Source organism: Dermochelys coriacea, chromosome 3 (genome assembly GCF_009764565.3).
Source record: "Dermochelys coriacea isolate rDerCor1 chromosome 3, rDerCor1.pri.v4, whole genome shotgun sequence".
Taxonomy (NCBI): Eukaryota; Metazoa; Chordata; order Testudines; family Dermochelyidae; genus Dermochelys; species Dermochelys coriacea.
This window is the reverse complement of record NC_050070.1, coordinates 191,432,157-191,456,533: the sequence shown is the minus strand read 5'-3', so window position 1 is coordinate 191,456,533 and position 24,377 is coordinate 191,432,157. Positions and strand designations below refer to the sequence as shown.

Here is a 24,377-nt window from a genome sequence, read left to right as displayed (position 1 = left end):
AAAAGAATTGAAAAAGGGAAATGGACTAAAATTGTCAAAAGCAAATTGTTTAAGCATATAGTTTATCAGAGCATAAATACATGGCTTCTTCATGAAAAGTTTCAGTATGTAGTGTATTAAAAAGTGTGTATTCCTGTGGAAGCACACATTTTTCAGTGACAAGTTTCAGAGTAGCAGCCGTGTTAGTCTGTATTAGCAAAAAGAAAAGGAGTACTTGTGGCACCTTAGAGACTAACAAATTTATTTGAGCACAAGCTTTCGTGAGCTACAGCTCACTTCATCGGATGCATCACGAAAGCTTGTGCTCAAATAAATTTGTTAGTCTCTAAGGTGCCACAAGTACTCCTTTTCATTTTTCAGTGAGTATCTTCATATTACTGACTCTCGTATGTATATTTCCACAACAGGCACTAGTACCAGCAGAAGCACTGCCTCTAAAAGGCAGACTTGGCACAGAGCACAGCTTCAAAACTGGCACAAGCAATAGGAATGCAAAGTTAGCTGAGATTCTCTTAAATATTAAAGACTTCCGTGCTTTCTCCCCTGAAACCACTTACATGTGGGAAAAATGCCTCTGTCCTTAAGGCTTACTTTTGCCATAATCACAGGTTTCAGAGTAGCAGCTGTGTTAGTCTGTATTCGCAAAAAGAAAAGGAGTACTTGTGGCACCTTAGAGACTAACAAATTTATTAGAGCATAAGCTTTCGTGAGCTACAGCCTGAATGCATCCGATGAAGTGAGCTGTAGCTCACGAAAGCTTATGCTCTAATAAATTTGTTAGTCTCTAAGGTGCCACAAGTACTCCTTTTCTTTTTGCGAATACAGACTAACACGGCTGCTACTCTGAAACCTTTAAAGTTATGATTACTGAGTTCTGTATTTTGAGCTGAATGTAAAATATGTAAAATTCCATACAGGTGTCTTAACTCATCCCCACCATATTTATTTTGTCCATCTTGTTTGCCATCTGTTGGACATGCAGATTTTGAGCCCTCTGGGCCAGGGGACTGTCTTTCTTATATGTGTATACATAATGTATGTAAGGTACATAATATGCTTATTTCCAGTGACTTAAGAATACAAATGTCTTAAAGTAACTGTAAAAATGCACATACTTATTTAACAGATCTGCTCCTTATGTACAGTCAGACCTATTTGCTAATTTGAGTGACAAAAAGTAAGCTTTAACTGCGTTATATTTGGGAGAGTGAGTTAGATTCTATTAGTCCTTTTATGCGTCATTGTTTAGTATGGCAAAAATTTCAAACCTGCCTTCTCATAAAATCAGGTGCCGAACTCTAGGTTTCCATTGATTGCTGTGGATTTGTTGGTAATTGCGTTTTTTCAGAAGTGCCCAGTTACTTGGCTTTCTGAGTGTGGATCTAGGAGTCTGATTTTAGGCAATCAGATGTATAAACTGATCTAAATTTCATATCGTTATTTTGCACACCCACTGAAGATGGGATGGTTGGACAGGTCACCGAGGGCCTACTTTGGCCTGTATAATCCTTATTAATAGGGCTGTCAATTAATTGCAGTTAACTCAACTCAAGCGATAACTCAAAACAAATTAACTCGATTTTAAAAAAAATAATCACTATTAATCACAGTTTTAATCGCCCAGTTAAACAATAATAGAATACCAATTGGAATTTATTATAAATATCAATTTTCTACATTTTCAAATATATTGATTTCAATTACAACACACAACGCAAAGTGGTCATTGCTCACTTTATATTCTTGATTACAAATATTTTGCACTGTAAAGGTAGAAGAAATTGTATTTTTCAATTTACCTCCTACAAGACTGTAATCCCTTTATCATGAAAATGCAACTTACACATGTAAAATTTTGTTGTTACATAACTGCTCTCAAAAACAAAACAATGTAAAACTTTGGAGCCTACAAGTCCACTCAGTCCTACTTCTTTTTCAGCCAATCGCTAAGAGAAACAAGTTTGTTTACATTTATGAGAGATAATGCTGCCCGCTTCTTATTTATATTGTCACCTGAAGATGAGAATAGGTGTTCAAATGGCTCTTTTGTAGCCGGTGTTGCAAGATATTTATATGCCAGTTATGCTAAACATTCATATGCCCCTTCATGCTTCAGCCACCAATCCAGAGGACGTAATTATGTAAGTGGGGGAATGGCCTCGCTATTGTGGGGAACTTTTCTGGCTTACACACTACTCTTGTGAAATTGGCTAGCGAAAGAATCTGAGTCCTTGCTCCTACTCCCTTTACCCAGAGGCCTGCCTGACCTCAAGGACTCCCCTTCCCCTCTCCTGTGTGGCAGAGTTCTTGTAATTCTAACAAGACTGGGTCCAGGATTCCTGTGGGGCTTGACCCCCAATCTTGTCGTGGTCACTTAAGACAGGGGCTGAGGTGTCCCCGTCTGGGATTTTCTTTTTGCATTGAACGCATCCCTGAGCCCACTGATGTTGCATATAATTCAAAGCAAATACAATTATTAAATAGCAAACAATTTTAAAAAAATAAAGAAAAAATTGGAAAGGTTAAAGGAAAACACATAACCACACTCTGTGAGCACAGGGGAATCAAAAACATCCGTCTCTGGAGGGTAAGGGAAATTCAGTCTATTCCTCACACGTGCTGGGCCCTGGCTGCGCTGCAGGTCGAACACTTGCTCGGGCAGTGGCCACACACCCTCAGGCTCTAGATCGGGGTGGGCAAACTTTTTGGCCTGAGGGCCACATTGGGGTTGCAAAACTTTATGGAGGGCCGATAGGGAAGGTTGTGCCTCCCCAAACAGCCTGGACCCCCCCTCTCCCATTTCCTTCCCCAACTGCCCCCCTCAGAATCTCCAACCCCCCCCAGCTCCTTGTCCCCTGACCGTTCCTTCCAAGTACCCCGTCCCCTAACCACCCCCTATCTAACTTTCCTGCTCCTAGTACCCTGACTGCCCTGACCTCTATCCACACCCCCCTCCCCTGACTGTCCCTCCCCCGCCCGAAGCTCTATCCCATCCAACCGCTCCCGGTCCCCTGATTCCCCCCCCCCCCCCCCCCCGGATCTTCTTCATCTTATCCAACCCCTCCCCGCACCTGTACCACGCTGCTCAGAGTGGCAGGAGCTCACACCACGCCACCGCACTGCCCAGCAAGAGCGGTGGGCCAGAGCACTGGTGGCACCGCGTACTGAGGGGGAGGGAGGACAGCAGGGGAGGGGCCGGGGGCCAGGAGCTCAGGTTTGCCCACCTCCCAGGCCAGAAGTTCAGGTTTGCCCACCTCTGCTCTAGATGATGGGACCTTTCTTACCAGTGCCAGCCAGCCCCCATTTGCCCCAGGCCTGCAAGACCTCTTGGCTGATGGCGTCTCCTCCTTGCTCTGCTCTGCTGCTCACTGTGCTTGGCTCTGGACTGCTCCAGCCCCAGCTTCACTCTGACTCAGCACTGTTGCTGTTCTGCCTCCAGCTCAGCTCCCTGGGCTGCTCTACTTGCCCTTCTGGCTGGCATGGCTCTTCTCCCCAGCTCAGCTTGGGCTCCTGCTCTGTCCTTAACTCAGCCCACGCTGGCCATTGTCAGCTGCAGCTCACACAGAGGATGGGACCCCTGGGCTTCTGAGTCCATCATTGGCCTGTCTGTCCTGTCAATGACGCTGACCTGGAGCTTTAGCCTCTCCCCATTGAACCTGGTACTGTCAGTCTCAGGGTCCTGATTTCTCATTGGCCCTTTCACTTTCTTTTGGTACTGGGAGATGACCAACCAAAAAACCCCACTAAGTTTCAGTAAGGGGTCAACAGTCCCCTTATATTTCCATACCGATGACGTTGATTAAAAAAAAATGCGTTAATTAAATTTGTGACTTATCTCCTTTGTATGTCTGCTGCTTTGTGATTTTTTTTTTTTTTTTTTTTTTTTAAACCTGCATTCTGCCATATATTTTATGTTATGGCAGTCTTGGATGACAAACCAACGTGTTCTTCGATTTTTAAGAACATTGTTGCTGCAGATATGACAAAATGCAAAGAAGGCACCAATGTGAGATTTCTAAAGGTAGCTACAGCACTAAACCCAAGATTTAAGAATCTAAAGTGCCTTCCAAAATCTGAGGGGGACAAGATGTGGAACATGTCAGAAGTTTTAAAAGAGCAACACTCCAGAAACTGCAGAACCCCAACCACCAAAAAAGAAAATCAGCCTTCTGTTGGTGGCATCTGACGTGGATGATGAAAATGAACGTGTGTCAGTCCACATTGCTCTGGATTGAACCAATCATCAGCATGGAAGCATATCCTCTGGAAGCTGAAGCATGAAAGGGCATACGAATGTTTAGCATATCTGGCACATAAATACCTTGCAATGCCAGCTACATCAGTGCCATGTGAATTCCTGTTTTAACTTTCAGGTGACATTGTAAATAAGAAGCGGGCAGCATTATCTCCCATAAATGTAAACAAACTTGTTTGTCTTAGTGATTGGCTGAACAAGAAGTAGGACTGAATGGACTTGTAGGTTCCAAAGTTTTACATCATTTTGTTTGAGTGCCATTAGGTTTTTAAAAAAAAAAAAATGCACTCCAGTACTTCTGAGGTGAATTGAAAAGCACCGTTTTTTTTCCTTTTTTTTCAGTGCAAATATTTGTAATCAGAAATATGAAGTGAGCAGTGTATTGTGTGTTGTAATTGAAATTCATATATTTGAAAATGTAGAGAACATCCATAAATATTTAAATAAATGGTATTCTTTTATTGTTTAACAGTGCTGTTAAAACTGCGATTGTGATTATTTTTATCTCACAATTAATTGCAACTAATTTTTTAAATCATTTGATAGCCCTAGTTACTAATGGTTGTAATGAGAGAGAGAAGGAAAGAATGCAGTGCTGTTTTTAGAAATACCTCTTCTTTTTACTTGTAAGGTATCAGAAATCAAGACCATAAATGTGGAGCCCCTTGATATTGCTTTAAAGTCACTCGAGTACAATAATACTATTTCATATTTGCCCAGTTCTTTACCTGAAGAACTTAAGTGCCTTCTATTTCAGGATGCAGTGGGTTCTAATGCAAGTAGAGTAATGCAAGTACTTGCACTAAAGCCTGTGAGATACAGGAGGTCAGACTAGGTGATCTGTTGGTCCCTTCAGGCCTCAAGTTCTATGAATATATGAAAGCTTGTAAATTTAGAGTATTAAGTAGAACTTATTCTGAACATTTTCTCTTTATGGACTAATTCCATTCCATTCTGGTTTGAGAGAATGCCAAAGTGTTAGTTAACAAAACTTGCTGACCCAAAGAGTCAGAAAACATTTGATGTGATCTGTTGCTCCTGGCGTAATTCAAACCGCTTTTGGTTTTAATGTGGTAAGAGCTTAAACTGTTCAAAATACATTTTTGCTTTAACCTTTTTTTAAATTTTATTTAATTACTGTAAATAGCTTCTAAAATGCATTTAATTGTGTTTTGTTATCCTTCTTTAGCAAAGGATGGCACAGGAAGTCTTGACTCACTTAAAAGAACATCCTGATGCATGGACCAGAGTTGATACTATTTTGGAGTTCTCTCAGAATATGAACACCAAAGTAAGCACCTGGTCTTTAATTGACTTTTCTCCCTTTCTTCCATTCATAAACTTTGAGGAAGGTATCTCATTTTTAGCATTAGCTTTTGTTGCTTCAAACCACATTTTTTATTGTTTTTATTCTTAAAATTGCCTTAAATTTAACTCTACCATAAATAGGCCTAGCATTTAAGTTTCCCTTTACATTGACACAGTTTTCTTAAGGAAGAGATAAATTAGAAATAAAGTATTTCAAGGCACATGCAGAATTCATATGAGTTTGGTATATGTACAGATCTGAGTAATATAAAATTTGCTAGGGCCAAATTTTGTCCTTGAATAAATGTTTGCTCTCATTATTGGGGGCTATGTGTACATAGCTGAGGGCAGAATTTGTTCCTAAGTATTTTGAAGGTAGAGTAGAACACAAAATGATCAGATTGGGATTATTTTGGGCAGTCTAATCAATACAAGCAAGGCACCCCAAACACTTTTGTAGTGTTGACTATAATCTGTATTGGCTTGCAGAGCACACTAAGTTGTACAACTTTTTAAACCTGCCACCATTATAGTGACTGATTAAGGGGACAGAACTCAGTTTTTATTTGCAATTCTACATGTTTTACTCTAAGACTTCTAAGCAATTTGAACAGAAGAGTTGATCAAAATGTGTTTTGACTGTCTTAAGTTTGACTCATACTTCTCTTTAATTTTAAAAGTAATTTTTATGCATGGTTTTCTGCTTGATACACGTTATTTTAATATACTTTGTGTTCGAACAGAAAATAGCCATGTTAAGGTATGTTTCTGAATTCAGATAGTATTCATGAAACAGTCCTAACTTTTTAAAATTTATTCTGTAAATTTTAGGGGAAAACAGTTTAAGAACTTCCTCAAAGTGCTAACCTTTAAGTAACAGTGTTTGCCTGTTTGCTTGCCTGGTAAACTTTGCTTTTTATACTGACAGACATTACTAATGTTTAAGTTGATTTATCAACAGTATTTTTAAAAACTCAAATTTGTCTTGTGAAAAATGAGATGATTAGAGGAACAGAAAGAAAGCAACAGGTAAAGAATTCTTCAATTTACATAAATTGCAAATGATTTGGTGCTAAATTTATGCACTATGACATTTGGCTTTTATGCAATCATATTTTATCTTTAAAGCTGTTAACACTATCTGATATTAATCATAATGTTCCATTATGTTGATTGCTTGTAATAGGAAGAAAAGGGGTGTCTTCCTGTGCAACTGACACAGCTAGGCTTTGACGGCAGGCCTCCACAAGGTCTACCCTTTTGATTCCCTTTAACTGAATTCTGTTCATCAATTGTTTTTGTTTCTTGGGAGGTGGGAGGGAAAGGGGATTCAATGCATAGAATAAGTAATTAATAAGGGTGCCATAGGAATTTCTGCCATAGGGATCATTTCATGCATTTTTTCATTTAGTCTTTGCTGTTCTGTCCCTCACCTTCATAACTCGGCAGTCGATTTATGCAATGCTTCTGATATTTACAATAAGATAAAACCAGAGACTAAGTAACTACTAGAAAAACAATACTTGAATTTTGAGTGCTACATAAATGTGCTTGTACTTTTTATAGATTATAGACATCTATACATTACTGGAATCAAATCCAAGATGTTTAGAATTGGACAGTATTTGCAATTCTGGGCTGAAAAGAATTCCACCTATTGGAGCAGGGCAGGTACTTGAAACACAGTGCCAGAAATGACTGACTATAAAATAAAACAAGGCTTAAAAAGACTGTCGTCCAGGATAGGGATTGGGAGCCATCAGCATCTATTCCACAAGGTGGCTTACAAAGTCTTCTAGCATGGTATGCCAGGAGGGTGGATTGGACACAGTAACGATGTTGAGGCATTTGCCTTCTCTGTTTCAGTTCATGTGCAAGTGGTACAGCAAAGTTGAAGTTGGCAAGGTTCACTTTGCTTCTTTCTTATACATAAACTGGGAGAAGTAAATGAATAAAAAATTAGTGGACAGAAAGGGTAACAGAGATGAGGAATCTAGAAAAGGAAATAAATGAAAAACAGGATAATGGTTAGACATTTGTCTGTATCGTTAAAAAGTTGTGAATTAAGTTTGTCTGGCAGTCTCAGGTCACTTTGTGTGTGTGTGTGTGTGTGTGTGTGTGTGTGTGTGTGTGTTTGGGGAGGGGGGGCTCTAAAAAAGTTTCCATCCCCCTTTCAAAGCAAATTGATTTGATTTGTTGAAAATACAGCTCTCAGGAGTTAAGGAAGTAAAGATACAGTTTTGGTTAGCCATTAGCTTTAAGTGTATTATTAATGTGACTGCAGCCATACAATTTGGGAACTTTAAAGTGGTTCAGAGCTGCTTTGGCAATGTTAATACTGCCTGATATCAGTGTTCAACCATTGAGTTTAGGTTGAATTTTATCACCAGCTTTTATGTTTTTTGTTTTTGTTTTGTTTTGTTAGCTTCTATTTACCTGTAACTGAAACAGAGGCTATACCTATAAAACTATTTTAGTTGCTGAGGTTGCTTGCTATAAAGTAGAGCATGCTGTTTTAAAGAAATTGTATGCTTGTGAATCATATTCTCCTATACAAATGTTTCCTTGGCTTCACTTCAGCTAGTGTTAGTTGTACAAATTTAAAAACAAAACCCAGAAGATAAACATTTACTACCGATTATGAAAAAAAATTGGCATTTGTTTTCTGTAATTGCAGAATAACTATGTACAATGTTTTTTGAAGTCTAAAGAATATTCTGCAAATGTGGAATTTTTGAGTGAAACAGGCAAAAATTGGTAGCGAGCAGGAAGGCGTATGGAAGTAAACACCGTCAAGATGAGAACAGCAAAAACGTTAATGTTTTTGAGTACAATGTAGTTTGGGACAGTCTACATTGTGCTGTTAAAGTGTGCAGTTTACATGATCCCTGTGGTTGAAATGCTAATGAATTCTACTTTGTATAACAACTAACCATTTTAAAGATGAACTCTTATTCTCAGCCAAACTCTAGTCATACTACTAGATAGACATGAATAAGTTTACCTTTCAGGCATTGGTACTTTCTTCCTCCCTAAGCAACCACTTACTACAGAAACACAAAATTCCTTTTCCCTTTTTTCCTTTCTGTCTGTTCACTTTTAAAGTGAATGACCTATTAAGTTGCTGGTCATGTCAGAAGTCTCTTTACTACTTATAGTGAGTAGGCAGTAGGGACAAAATGGATTGAATGAAGTGGCCTCCCTCCTGCCCCAATAAACTCTTTCCAAATTTTTGGGTCAGAGCCCAGGAAGCAATACCTGAAAGGTAAAAGGATTTCAGAGTGCATGTTAAAATTTTAATTACTTTTGACTGAGCAAAAAAGATCATCTTTAAATTGTAGAAATAGCTGCCGTAGGGGTGGGGATTGAAATTAAGTAAACCTGTGGGTTGTCTTGCTGTTCCTTAAGTAACACACCAGTGAAGTTTGGGAACCACTTTCCTTAGAAAGTGCCAGTGACAATACATATAATGCTAAGCCAAGATCTTTCATCTCAGAGGGATAGTAGAGGAAACCATCCAAGCTGCTAAATTTTTTTAGGAGCCTGGTTGTTTTAATACTTGAACATATAAGCAGTCATTTATGTTGTGAATTCATATCTGGCTGCTACTTTCTCTTCTACAGATAGCCCCTTTGGCTGCCAAATAGCTTTTTTTATTTCTCCTCCTGGTGTGAGCATGATCAAACAGCAGGACTTATTTAGAGTAGCAAACAATAAAAACAAGAAAAATGCATGAACAACTCAGTAAATGGGTGAATAGACTATATTTTTTAACTAAATTTGTTAGTTTAATATTTTTGAAATCTTAGATGTTAAGTGTGAATGTTTGCTTGAATGAGAATCCTAAAAGTTATTGTTAGTCCTACAATAACATACTCACATAATGCTCTTCTCCAATTTTCAGTATTATGGACTTCAAATTTTGGAAAATGTGATAAAAACAAGATGGAAAATTCTTCCAAGGAACCAGTGTGAAGGTAGGAAAATACACTACATTTTATATGATGATTTTGAATTTGATAGTTAACTATATTTGTTGATATCTAATCAACTTTCAATTTCAAATATAGTTGGTTTGTCTTTTGGATTTAGTAGATGAGGGATCCATACTGTAACATTTGTGAGCCTAGCAGGACAAGTTTTCTATTCTTTATGGGGCTGATTAGCAAAGATGCTGAGCACCTGCAGCTTCCATTAACTGTAATGATGTTGGAGAGAGTTCTCAGCACTCTGATGATCAGGCCATAGATGTGTCTGCTGACCATTACAGAGCTCCTTAAGTAGGTTTAAAAAAAAAATGTATAAGTTGATTTGGCAGTTTTATTCAAAATAACATTGCTTTTTTGCCCTTAAAGAAATTTTGAACTCATGACTCAGTCTTGATTCTTGGATCTATTCTCCTTTCTCTCACTAGTCTACAGCAGAGATTCTCAACCTTCCTTTCTTTCTGAGATCCCCTCCCGGCATGCTGTAAAACCTCCACCGCCCACCTGTGTCACAACTGATTTTCTGCATATGAAAGCCAGGGTCAGCATCAGGGGGTAGCAAACAGGGCAATTGCTTGGGGCCCTAGGCAATAGGGAGCCCCATGAAGCTAAGCTGCTCAGGCTTCAGCCCCAGATGGTGGCACTCAGGGCCTCAGGCTTCAGCCCCATACAGTGGGGCTTTGGCTTTCTGCCCTGGGCCCCAATGAGTCTGATGCTGGCCCTGTTTGACGGACCCCTTAAAACCGGCTCAGAGCCCTCCAGGGAGCCCTGGACCTCAGATTGAGAACCACTGGTCTACAGCACAAGTTTTAAAAATTGCAGTGGTTATTATAACTGATCAGATGTTGTCCTTTGCCAGTGAGAAGAAATAGTTGGAATTGTTGGTCCATCAAGATGTTTCTAGCTCAGGCAAGTCGGGAAATTTGAATCTTTAAACTAATTTCCTGGTAGTATTAGCTATGTAAAAAAACCTCTTGACTATGGTTGTAATAGTTCTAAACTTCTTATACTCTTTTGTTACTGGTAGTGGTTTTTGTAAAACATTTCTGAAGTTCCAGGAGACTTAAAAGTATAATTTCTGCTGTGATTTTTCACAGTGAAGTTTTGTGATGCCACTTGAACTTGTGCTGCTGCTTCTCTTCTGCTAAGTACTGCAGTTTCCAGGTTTTAAAGAGGACCTATTCTTGATGAAGAGTACTGTCTGATGAAGACTAATGAAAAAAATCATTGTTTCCCATCCCATGTGATTTTTTTTTTTGTCCATTTTTAAGATTCTCGCTCCAACAATAGATGTGGAAGTGGAGTTTGTGTAACTTCCCTCTACTGATGTCACAAACAATCTCTCAGGAAGTGGTGTCAAAGCCAAGATAAAAACACTAAACTCTGAAGAACTTTAGAGAAATTTTCAGGGCTCTAAAGGGACATCTTCAACTTGAAATCTAGTAAATTTAATAGTAGGTATGGGTACTATACTTGTTTAATTTTACATTTTCTTTTTTTCTTAAAAAAAAAAAAAACAAACAAAAAAAAACCCAACAAAACCTCTTGCTGTGTGTAAGACATAAGCAAAATGGGTCACTGAGAATAGAGAATTGGTACAGGCTATATATGAAGTTTAGTCAAATGAGCATGTTGAATAGATGTTCGGATGGTAGAGGATGGAACCATTGGCAGAGCATAATTTACTATGTAGATTTATTTTAAATTGGGGGGAAGAAATTGGCTGTAAACATGCTTTATTTGATTCAAGAAGACAAACACAGAAGGCATAGAAGAAGGCAGTTGAAATTTTGAATAGGATCGTTGTGGGAAAGATTGTTGGATAAGAACTAAGATGCCCACAATATCAGATAGGGTCCCCAAGGCTCTCTGTTCCTCTCCTCTTGCACCACTTCTCTATATAGTGTTTACCATAGCAGTTGTCCATTACCCACTCTGTGTTCACTTGCAAAACAGTAGGCAGCTGATTGAGATGTTTGATGCTTATTCAGACTTCCTACAGTTGGAGCTGGAAGGTGAGGGAAAGCTGCTGGGGTCAGCAGTTGATGCTGAGGATAGAGTAGTTACTAACTCAGCACCGCTTGTGGCCCCTAGTGGAGAGAGGTGGGGTAAAGCAGTAGGTGGCAACAATCCCAACATCACAAGATGTGGTAAAAGCTCGGGATATCTGCTGCAGGAGTGAACTGGTTGACCAAATAAAACACATTTTCATGAATAAATTACTTAAACATGCATTGGATTAATAAGTGCACAGGCCAGATAAAACCAGTTGTGTGAGAGGTACGGGGCGGGAGAGGGTGTACATTGCCATTTAGACCAAACTTTTAGATGTTACTTGTAACAGTAGATGAAAATCACTCAATTGAAAATCACTCGTTTACGCTATACTCTTTAATTTCATTTTTTTTTTTTTTTGGCAGATTGGGACTATCAGCCCAATATTAGGGCTGGGATTGTATTTTACTTGCTTTCAGCTACTGCTATAATAATGATCATAGTTGGACTAGTGGCTAAAAGAAACTAAAATACAACCCTAGTTATAAAACTAAACAATCTACTTCTGTTTTTTCCTCTGTTTTCTGCCCTCCATCCTGGGGACTGTTCCGGAAATGGGAGAGGGGCTGGATACGCGGAGTTGTGGTACGGCTCTGTGGCTCCATCTTTTCGGCTTTAGCATCGTCAGATGGAGGAGGGGGTAGAGCCTGCTGAATGGGTATTTCAGCTCTGCCGTGTTTTCATCTCTTTTTGCCTTCTAAACTAATGGCTGGGGCCTGATAGCAGGGAACTGCACTTTTCCAACCTTCATCTGGCTATCTAATTGCCCAGCAAGCTGAACATAGGTGGAGGTGAGGCCTGCTCAGTTTGACCCAATCATCCAATTGAAGGGCAAGACTCTCTCTACTGGATAAAAGTAAAATACGGGGCCAGATTTAAGATTGACTTTTTAGAGTTTACCGTTCTGTAACAAAATAAGCAATATGACACCAATACTTCAGAATGAGAAGCTGGATATGAGTCAACAGTGTGCCCTTGTTGCCAAGAAGGCCAATGGCATTTTGGGCTGTATAAGTAGGGGCATTGCCAGCAGATTGAGGGACAAAAAGAAAAAGAGTACTTGTGGCACCTTAGAGACTAACAAATTTATTAGAGCATAAGCTTTCGTGAGCTACAGCTCACTTCATCGGATGCATTACTGTAGCTCACGAAAGCTTATGCTCTAATAAATTTGTTAGTCTCTAAGGTGCCACAAGTACTCCTTTTCTTTTTGCGAATACAGACTAACACGGCTGCTACTCTGAAACCTGAGATTGAGGGACGTGATCGTTCCCCTCTATTCGACATTGGTGAGGCCTCATCTGGAGTACTGTGTCCAGGTTTGAGCCCCACACTACAAGAAGGATGTGGAAAAATTGGAAAACGTGCAGCGGAGGGCAACAAAAATGATTAGGGGACTGAAACACAAGACTTATGAGGAGAGACTGAGGGAACTGGGATTGTTTAGTCTGCAGAAGAGAAGAATGAGGGGGGATTTGATAGCTGCTTTCAACTACCTGAAAGGGGGTTCCAAAGAGGATGGATCTAGACTGTTCTCAGTGGTAGCAGATGACAGAACAAGGAGTAATGGTCTCAAGTTGCAGTGGGGGAGGTTTAGGTTGGATATTAGGAAAAACTTTTTCACTAGGAGGGTGGTGAAAGACTGGAATGCGTTACCTAGGGAGGTGGTGGAATCTCCTTCCTTTGAAGTTTTTAAGGTCAGGCTTGACAAAGCCCTGGCTGGGATGATTCAGTTGGGGATTGGTCCTGCTTTGAGCAGGGGGTTGGACTAGATGACCTCCTGAGGTCTCTTCCAACCCTTATATTCTATGAATCAGGTAATTTTAATTACAATCTTATTTTCACAACACTTACCATCCTCTGGCTGATTTTTCGTAGTCATTTTTACTGAAACCTAGTTAAAGATGTAATGACTTGTAATCTCGAAAGCTGGGGATGCCAGCTATTTTCAGATGGAAAAAACATTGGTTTCTACTGGTAGCTACAGCACTTCTCAGTATCATGATTGTTAAAATTAGGTCCGGATTGAAGTGTGACTGGAAGAAAACAATATTATTGGACTGACCTGACTTAAAGATTTGGGGATCATAGCGTCTGTGGGGAAATAAACCAGGGCCATGTACCATTGGAAGGCTGAACCTCTTAATTTTTCCTTCGGGGTACAGCATTTGTTTCTAGCCTTATTTGTGAGAGACAAACTAATTAATTAAACTGTTTAAAAATTATTATTGGTTTCTCAGAATGGCCATATTTATTGTTACTGATGTGGGCTTAAGTAGTAGTAGGTCTTGGACCAGTGGAATTTCCATTCATTGGGATTATTTTTTTGCCTTCAGTCCAAAATTCCAAATACAGGAAGCTATCTTCTGAAGATGTGTCCTTTGGACTTGGATCTCTACTCTCATTTTGCCTTGAATTTCTCAACACTGTATAGTCCTTCTGGAGATTGGCATTTTGAGATGTTCTGGGGGTTTGAAGTTGGGCACAGCTGCATTTGGTTTTCTCAAGTATTGTAGTTTAAATTGATCAATGTGTTGGTCATTTTTGTGCAGATTTTAACTGTATCCTTCATGATTTGATTCCAGATCAGGAACTAAGATAAAGTCAGTGATCTAAACTACTTTACAAATTTAATGTTTTTAAAGGCCTGTCAAATTAAAGCCGTCTGGACAAACCTGGATTCTTGGAATACAGAACTCTTGGGAAGATGTTCAGATTTAAAAAAAAAAAAAAAAAAAGAATAAAGACCGTGTCTGCACCAGTGTACTGTTGGCAACTTGGCCTCTGTCATATTGAGATGTCAAGATATGGGTCACAATAGGGATGAGCTAGACTTGCTGTTAGGGTGCTCAGCCCCTGTGAGAATGCATTGCTTTTGTCAATTCCCAGTGTACAAGGTGACTTTGCAAGCTCTGGAAGAAAATGTATTAAGGCCTCTGAGGGGTAGAGTGGGAAGAAGGATGTGTTGGTTCAGTCCATGCATTGAACTTGCGACAGTCAATCCCCTCCAGTGCCTTTTGAGTATATGAGCAGTAAAATGGCACACAATCTTGAATGTAAGCACTTGAATTAATAAAATCAAGGAAAGAATACTACATGTTCACTAGTGATTGCTTATGCAGTCTTCTGATGCTTATTTAAATTTTAAAAATTTTTATAAGTGGTTTTTGTATTGGACTGATTAGTATTAGGAATTTTGTAGTCCACTATTACATTACTCTAAACTAATGAGAGCACACGTATAGAGAGTGTCCCATGATAATGGGAACTTGAGAACTAGGTTGGTTTTCTGCTACAAAATATGGAAAGCTTGCCCAGAAAGATAACTTGTTTTTTTGTGCTTATGGTCCAATAATAGAGAGATAATTGACTTTGTAATGTGCAATGAAATTCTACTTTTGTGGTAAAGGTAGCTTATCTTTCCCTGAGTTAATGTGGACGCTTGTTTAATCAGTCTGTTATGAAATGTGAGCATTTTTTCTCTAGCATCATTTAACAATGAACGTGTTCAGTGACAGTATAATGCATTGGCTCAGAGCAAGGGGCTTAGTTTAGTACTAGCAAAGGCAGGGAACTGTAGAAGCAGCTTATTCCTGGGGCATGATGAGGGACTCTTCTCCTCCCCCTCCCCCCCATTTTACAGCTCTAGTTATGGAATTAGGTTGGCATTAGGGCTGTCGATTTAATTGCGATTAACTCCAATTAATCACAGTTTTAATTGCACTGATAAACAGAATACTAATAGAAATTTATTAAATATTTTGGATATTTTTCTACATTTTCATATTATATTCTGTTTTGTAATTGAAATCAGTGTGTATTACAAATATTTGAACTGTGAATGATAAACAAAAGTGAGAGTATTTTTCAGTTCACCTCATACAAGCACTGTAGTGCAACTTACAAATGTAGGTTTTGTTTTGTTTTTGCTACATAACTGCACTCTAAAACAAAACACTGCAAAACTTCAGAGCCTATAAGTCCACTCAGTCCGACTTCTTGTTCAGCCAATCGCTAAGACAAACAAGTTTGTTTACATTTTCAGGAGCTAATGCTGCCCTCTTCTTACTTACAGTGTCACCAGAAAGTGAGAACAGGCATTTGCATGGCATTTTTGTAGCTGGCATTGCAAAGTATTTATGTGCCAGATATACTAAACATTCGTATGCCCTTTCATGCTTTGGCCATCATTCAAGAGGACATGCTTCCATGCTGATGATGCTTGTTAAAAAAAGGTGTTAATTAAATTTGTGACACAATTGTCCCCCAAGGAGTTTAATGTCCCCTGCTCTGTTTTACCCACATTCTGCCATATATTTCATGTTATAGCTGTCTTGGACGATGACCCAGCACATGTTGTTCATTTTAAGAACACTTTCACTGCAGATTTCACAAAATGCAAAGAAGGTACCAATGTGAGGTTTCTAAAGACAGCTAGAGCACTCGACCCAAGCCTTCCAAAATCTGAGAGGGACGAGCTGTGGAGCATGCTTTCAGAAGTTTTAAAAGAGCAACACACTCTGATGCAGAAACTACAGAACCCAGACCACCAAAAAAGAAAATCAAACTTTTGCTGGTGGCATCTAACTCAGATAATTAAAATGATCATGCGTCAGTCCGCACTGCTTTGGATTGTTATTGAGCAGAACCCATCATCACAATGGATGCATGTCCCCTGGAATGGTGGTTGAAGCATGAAGGGACATATGAATCTTTAGCGCATCTGACACGTAAATACCTTGTGACACTGGCTCCAATAGTGCTATGAGAACGCGTGTTCTCACTTTCAGGTGACACTGTAAACAAGTATTATCTCCTGCAAATGTAAACAAACTTGCTTGTCTGAGTGTTTGGCTGAACAAGAAGTAGGACTGAGTGGACTTGCGGGCTCTAAAATTTTACACTATTTTATTTTTGAAAGCAGTTCTTTGTACATAATTCTACATTTGTTACTAACTTTCATGATAGAGACTGCACTACGGTACTTGTATTAGGTGAATTGAAAAATACTATTTTTTACAGTTCAAACACTTGTAATCTAAACATAAAGTGAGCACTGTACACTTTGTTCTGTGGTGTAATTGAAATCGGTATATTTGAAAATGTGGAAAACATGCAAAAAAATTAAATAAATGGTATTCTATTATTGTTTAACAGTGCAATTAATCGCGATTAATTTTTTTAATTGCTTGACAGCCCTAGTTGGCTTGCTTCATTGATGAGGAGAGGGCACATACTGATATACTTTAGTTGGGGGAATAAATGTCTGCATAAGATTTTTTCGGAGAGAGGACGTAGACAGGAAGGGAAAAAAGATCTGTGTTTTTCCCTATTTTTTTATGAGAACAAGAAAATAGGATGTTGTACTAAATGCCACTCTTTTTTATTATTCATAATTTCCAAAGCCAGAAGGGATCATTGTGATTATCTAGTCTAGTGGTTTTCAACCTTTTTTCATTTGCAAACCAATCTCAACTCTTAAGGTGTTAAAAGTAATTTAAGATAGTGGGAAAAGTATTGTAGCGTTCTAAAGAGTACTGGTAAGAAGACAGTATTTCAAAACTTGTTCATGTACCTTGACCAGTTATCACAAGAGTCATGGATCTCAATCTGTGATCTTGGAGGTATGAGTACAGGATTGGGAGTCCAGAAGTCTTGAATTCTAGTCCTAATTATGGTGATGAATTTCCTTGGCCATTCACTTCAGTTTTGCTTTTGTTTCCCTTTCTGTATAAAGTGGGGGTATTTATTTGCCTGTCTCACAGATGGTTAGTTTATTTTTTACAGTACTTTGATTATAAAAATATTAAACTTGCTTTTAGATAGATGGGATTTCACTGCTATTATCTGTTTAAAATTCAGTATTATGCATAAAGGTCTTAAGTTCACAAGGTAGTTTTGGGACATACTTGTCACTTACGTAGTACCTTCCTCCTATCTGAGGATCTGCATGCACTTGTATAATCCAGTTAAGGGTGCACATTGTCATCTAATAGAGGATAGGAACAGACATTATAGTTGTATTATAGTTCAGTCAGGACTGAGGCCCTGTTGAACATGGGGCTGTTCAGATACAGACAAGGGATTACAACCTAAAATGTTTGTTTTTAAAAAGCAGCAAACATGCCAAAGTGTGGGAGGCATTTCCCATTTCTCAGTTTAGTTAAGATTATTACAGTATTTATTAAACTTAGGTATTGTATCTGCCACTGTTGTCTAGCTGTTCGTTCAACCCATTGTTTATCCAGGGTCTCCCCTGAAACCCTTTCCTTCCAGAATGGCTTCCAACTTCCCAGTATGGACTTGATCCTCCACAGCAGAGTACCTTCTGAAAGATCTTTAGGATATGTCTACACTGGAATAAAACACCTGTAGCTGTCCTGCGTCAGCTAACTCTGGCTGCAAGGCTAAAAACTGCTGTGTAGGTGTTTGGGCTCAGGTTGGAACTTGGGTTCTGGGATCCTCCCATCTTGGAGGGTCTCAGATCTTGGGCTCCAGCTTGAGCTCGAACGTCTTGCATAGCAATTTTACAGCCCCCCGAGCCGGAGTTGACTGACTCAAACACCTGCGGCTGGCCTAATTGCTATGTAGGTGTATCCTTACGGTCAGTCCTGTAATCTTCTAAGATGGCTTTAACTGGTGTCTTGGATTAAAAAGAGAGATTTTGCTCTTGTTCATTTGTGGTTTATGAACACTCCATTCTTTTCTACAATATGGGGGAAGACCGCAAAATAAACTTCTATGAAGCTTTCAGTGTGCTTCCAGAGTATTAATAAGCTTTGTTAATAGATATTAAACAGAAGAAGTTATGGAGAATGCAGGTTATGAAACAAGTTATTCATGTGCTTGACTCACTGTTTAAACTTCTTTAAACTTATTCTGTGACAACAGTTCTGTTGAGTTGCTCTCATAAATGAAACATTATTGTAAACTTTATCAAGGGGTTAAAGTTAAAATATTTTTTTACTCCTATTTAGAAATATGATCTATGACTTGGTCTGTTAAAAGAATCTGGAGTAGTATTGCATAATACTCCCTGTAAGTAATATATAGTTATGGTAGAAATGCATAATCTCAGCCCCCCAAAAGCAATGGGAACTAGGTAGTTTAGGCTTCTTAATGGGTTAAGGCAGTGGTGGGGAGCCTATGGCCCGCAGGCCGAATCTATCCCATTGGTTAATTTCATTTGCCCTGTGATACCCTCCCCCACCCCCCCCCCAGGCTGGATCTGCAAGCGCCAGCTCACCCTGCTGTGGGGAGAAGCCCCAAGCCTCCACGCCCCCCTGGATGGGTGAGTGGGCCCGTGATTGTGGTTTTTTTTTTTTTGTTTTGTTTTGGTTTTGTTTTTTGTGTTTTTCCTGTGGGTCAATGGCCTGTGACAGAAAAAAAGGTCCCCACCCCTGGGGTAAAGAATATGTTACTTTTCAGTAACTAGGTGAAAACTATAAACAGTTGCTTATGTTGGTCATGTGACCATTTATATGCAAAGAGCTTTTAGTTCCTGGTCCATTGTTGTCTACAGCAGTGGTTCTCAATCAGGGTGTATGTACTCCTGGGGGTACATAAGCTCATTTAGATATTTGCCTAGTTTTTAGAACAGCTTACATGAAAAGCACTAGCAAAGTCAGGATAAACTAAAGTTTCAGACTTTCAGAGAAAATGAGAAAGTAAGCAGTTTTTCAGTAATAGTGTGTGGTGATGCTTTTGTATTTTTATATCTGATTTTGTAAGCAACTAGTTTTTAAATGAGGTGAAACTTAGGGGTGCACAAGACAAGTCACTCCTGGAAGGGGTATGGTAGTCTGGAAAGGTTGAGAGCCTCTAATGCAGTGGCTCACAAACTTTTTCATGCCATGTCCCCCTTTGGGCTTACTTCTGTTAACGTGACCCCTGGGCTGGAAGAGGGTGAGTGCTTCCTTGTGTCCCGAGAGGGAGATACTTGAGTGGGGTTGGCTGAAAGAGGAGTTGTGTGTGTCTAGGAGAGCAGGGGAAGGGACTTGTTGGGGTGGGAGGAGAGGGGATGGGTATGAAGGGGGCTGACTGGAGGTGGGATGGAGGGAGGTCTGGTGGAGGTAAAGAGAGAGTTGCTTGGTATCAACTAGGTTTGTGGAGAGGCGCCAATACCATGTGCAGGGAGCACCGAAGTGGATGGAGGATATTTATTCCTGCCCAGGGCAGCTGCTAAGTTTGTCCCAGCCCTGGATGCACTTGTACAGCCCAAGGTATCAGTGGCTGCTGGGGTAGAAGGTGCCGAGTGCCCACGCATCATCCCCACTACACCACACTGCTGGTGGTCTTCACCTTGCTTTCCATTCCTGGCAGTGGTGGCGCAGCACCCGTGTATTCAGGCCCTGGGCAGGCACATTGGCCCTGGCACAGGTTCCCACTGCCAGAAGATCTCACCAATACAACCACAAGGAGTATTGGTGCCTCATCCTGAGCCTGGTTAACAAAGTGGTACACACTGTGCATGACATGTACATGACTTCCAGCACGACGTGAGCCTGCTCAGGTTTGGTCTATCAGCTTTTGTGTAGATTTTCAACTCCTCATGACTCCCATTTGGGAACCACTGCTCAAATCACTTCACAGCAGGCAATGGATCCAGATGGTACATGGTGTTAAGTGGCTATAATATCTTGTTTCTAAAAATAGTGTATTTAAACTATTATTCAACAGAAAAAAATATTTCTAGAAAAGTTTGTTTTCAGTTGTCTAGTATGTGACAGATTCTCTAATTGCTGTCAAAGCCAAATAGAAGTGGGACTGTTAATGAATAAATACTATATTTGCTTTAAAATCAAAAAAAGCAAAGTGAGTTCAATCTGTGGCAGCCTTATAAAACTGTTACAAATATATATGGGTCTAGGCCCAATCTGTGGATGTGAACTGATGTGTTAGTGACTTGTGTCATGATGATGATGGAAAAAGTTAATGAGACTGTAGGGAAGCATAATTTTGATAGGCTCACACATGGTATCTGATGTTGTAAAAAATATGACTGAAACTTTTTAAAATGTATTAAATTTTTCCAAATGATTTAAAATCGGTAAGATTAAACAGAATAATATCTCTATGGCTATGCCTGTACAGAGGGAAATTTACAAAAATATTCCCACTAGGTCAGTTGAAATGGTATTAAAAATGGTCAGAAACATAATGTAGAGAAGGCTAGGCCTGTTTTTACCACCATTTTTGTTAAACCAACTGAAAAATGTTTAAAGTGGTGGTTAAAACAGGTCTGGCTGTAGGAGCCTTGTCTGCATTATATATTTCCCACCATTTTAACACCAGTCTAGTTAAACTCATGGGTGTTTTGTTTTGTTTTTTAAGATTTCCAAAGTGTAGACAACCCCTAAAAGTGGTAGGGGATGGGAATACACTGTACTCAGTGAACTCTCTTGCAGCATTGTCTTAGCTGCCAATTGCTTAAGTTCACAATATTGTAGTCGTGTTAGTCCCAGAATGTTAGATACACAGGGGGGTGAGGAAATATCCTTTATTGGACCAATTTCTGCTGTGAAAGAGGCAAGCTTTCTAGCTACACAGAATTTTTCTTCCATTGGCTATATTTGACATTTTTGACTGGTTAGCGTGAGACTCTTTTCCTGGGGAAAAGTAGCCTAATAGGCTTTCCACAGGTGGTACCGGGGGTATCTTTTCTTTCAGATTTTGCAGCAGCCTGCGTATTTGTGAAGCCCGAGAAACCTGGCAGAACTTATATGGGCAGTAAAGCACATAGATTCTTTTGGATTAGAGCACGCAATCTATTGAAATTTAAAATATGAACATTTAACATTTTAATCCTTAGTCATTCTGCAGCTTCCTTTGTTTTAACAGCAAGAATTCCATCTGATGCAGTTCATGCAACTAAAATATGCGTATGATTGGAAGACACTTCCTGATATTCTTTGGAGATGTTTTTGGGTTGTATCCTCCAGTTGACATGCATGTGTAATTAAAACTAGCGAGGTTGTACATGTGCACGCTGCTGAGAGATTGTTTAATGCTTCTGAATTCAGGTTTTCCATGTGTAGATGGTTTATCCATAGTAGCAGATCAGGTTGAAAATTAATTTTTAACTCTCTTTGTAGGAATAAAAAAGTATGTTGTCGGCTTAATTATCAAGACCTCATCTGATCCAACATGTGTAGAAGTAAGTGAATTCTCTTTAGGGAAATGGAAAGGGAGGGAAGCATTACTGATAACTTAACTCTTTTTCTCTACTCTAGAAAGAAAAAGTGTATATTGGAAAACTGAATATGATTCTTGTTCAGGTAAACGCTAGCTCCTAGTTTATTTTTAATCTTTCATTAAGAAAATTATACACTTAACAAATCTAACAAGAAGAACTGGTTTTGCATATGGAATGTTTAGAAAGAAAGCTGTACCAACCACATGGATGTTCTATGACTTTCAGATACTGAAACAGGAATGGCCCAAACACTGGCCAACATTCATAAGTGATATCGTAGGGGCAAGCCGCACAAGTGAGAGTCTTTGCCAGAACAATATGGTGATCCTTAAACTGTTAAGTGAAGAAGTTTTTGACTTCTCCAGTGGACAGATAACTCAAGTGAAAGCCAAGCATTTGAAAGACAGGCAAGTAAAATATTTTGTAATTTTTCACTTACTCCTAATGTACATCACATTTTCAGTTGCTGCAGCAGAATTGCTCTCATTGAAGGTTTTTGGCTAGCTACCATGGTAGCTTTTTAAATTTGAGATTTGACTGAGTATTTTGATGATTCCCTTTTTTCTTAGTGACACTGTTAAACTTTACCAGACTCATTTAGCATCTGTGTACACTTTGCTTTATCAGCTTCTACATTCATAGGTATTGTAGTTCTGCCCTCTTAATTGTGAGCAGGAATGGTGTATTGTGTTCTGTGCCTGTGATTTGCAAACCAAAATTTGCATGTGGAGAGTTATTTGTATAATTTTCATAGAAACTTTTCTCTCTTACTGCAAAAGCACCATTATTGAAGTGTGTAGTGTAGTTCACTAAATGTGGCGATGCTGAATGTTTAACATCTTACTATTTTAATTTTTTTAGTATGTGCAACGAATTCTCTCAGATATTTCAACTGTGTCAGTTTGTGATGGTAAGTTTAATTTCAATAACTTTTTAAAATAGAGTGGAATTTCATAGGAAGAGAGTAAACTAGTTTATGTATTGTTCCATTACAGGAAAATTCCCAAAACGCTCCTCTTGTTCATGCGACTTTGGAAACTTTGCTACGATTCCTTAACTGGATTCCACTGGGATACATTTTTGAGACCAAGTTAATCAGCACATTAATATACAAGGTAATCAGGGGTTTTCTTTTGTTTTTTTGTTTTTGTTTGTTTTATTGATGTCTACTAGCAAATAAGATGGAAGCTTTGGTTAACTGAAATAAAATGCTTAATATGTAATTTGCTTTTTTTGTACTATCTCTAATCTTCTTTCTAAAATCTTTCTTATAGTTTTTAAATGTTCCCATGTTTCGAAACGTCTCTTTGAAGTGCCTCACAGAGATTGCAGGTGTCAGTGTAAGCCAGTACGAGGAACAGTTTGTAACCCTCTTTACGCTGACCATGATGCAGTTGAAACAGGTAACTTTTGGAACTTAGTACAAAATAAACTTTCCTGATTTAAATTTAATAGAGGAAGCTTAGATTATATTTGCCAATACACATTCATTATAGAAAGCTAGCTATCTTTTTGCAGCAGAATGTTATACTGTAAGTTTATTTTAAAGATGTAACTAACAACTTTTGAATAAATCTTAAAGTTTCACAAGCAAAATTACTTTTTAAACTGAAGTGAAGATTGTCAGTACCTATTGATTACTTGAAGAGTGTCTTTTCAGGCTACAGTTATATTCAAGAGTTGAAGATCAGGTTAAGACAAACAACAAAAACATCAGAAAAAATGAAAATGCATAGTTGAGATTATCTAAACCACCATTGTTTTTGTCCTGCCCTCATTGACTTGACCTTGCAAGTTCATCTAGCTTGTGTTTAAAAAAAAAAAAAAATAATGCATTTGATGGAAGCGTTCATAAGGACTTCAGAAAACACTGCAGGCTGTTGTGTAGTAAATTCACTAAATCAGTGCATCTTCAGTGTGTATGTTGCATAATATTTTACCTTTCCATTAAATTTGTAGCCTCAGGTATGGTAGTCTAAACTAAGATTTCAGAGTAGCAGCCATGTTAGTCTGTATCTGCAAAAAGAGTACTTTGTGGCACCTTAGAGACTAACACATTTATTTGAGCATAAGCTTACATGAGCTACAGCTCACTTCATTCACTAAGTCACTCAGAAGAATGCATTTCTTCGGTTGAAACCAGCAATCGCCCTGGAGATTATCCTGTATGATACCCTTGGAAGTGTTTGCTTTTATTTAAATTATATAAAAGCAGTGTGACTTTTTTTTCCAGCTGATTGACCTTAAAAGATGGCCTCTCTGTAAGAACATGCTGCACTCTGGTTCAGTCAGTCTATCAATAAGTGAATTTAGATTACTTTTAAGTTTTCAGTTACTGATATATTGATGTGCATTGTTTCAGTACAGAATTGTCTTCTAGATTTTAGTTTTGTAGTTGGTCTTTATATTAGAAAAAAAAAGATTTGGTGTTTGATGATGATATAGCAGTAGGAATATACTACCGACCACCTGCCAGGATGATGATGATATTAGTGAGATGCTAAGGGAGATTAGAGGCTGTAAAAACAAAAGCTAATAATAGTGGGGCATTTCAGCTATACTCATATTGACTGACTGG

General features: G+C 38.8%; 1 protein-coding gene across 4 annotated transcripts in view; it reads left to right on the top strand.

Moving 5' to 3' along the window:
• Positions 1 to 24,377, top strand: part of XPO1 (exportin 1) — an 84,650-nt gene that overhangs the window by 7,328 nt on the left and 52,945 nt on the right. For 3 of the 4 annotated variants that reach the window (XM_038394652.2, XM_043511972.1, XM_043511973.1), the window contains 8 exons: positions 5,445 to 5,546; positions 9,468 to 9,540; positions 21,699 to 21,760; positions 21,837 to 21,881; positions 22,025 to 22,206; positions 22,661 to 22,709; positions 22,795 to 22,914; positions 23,074 to 23,202. In XM_038394652.2, the coding sequence (XP_038250580.1) occupies positions 5,445 to 5,546; positions 9,468 to 9,540; positions 21,699 to 21,760; positions 21,837 to 21,881; positions 22,025 to 22,206; positions 22,661 to 22,709; positions 22,795 to 22,914; positions 23,074 to 23,202 (762 nt within the window). Of the gene's footprint in view, positions 1 to 5,444; positions 5,547 to 6,749; positions 6,814 to 9,467; positions 9,541 to 21,698; positions 21,761 to 21,836; positions 21,882 to 22,024; positions 22,207 to 22,660; positions 22,710 to 22,794; positions 22,915 to 23,073; positions 23,203 to 24,377 lie in introns of those variants that run through there. The other variant, XM_043511974.1, reaches the window with a different exon arrangement.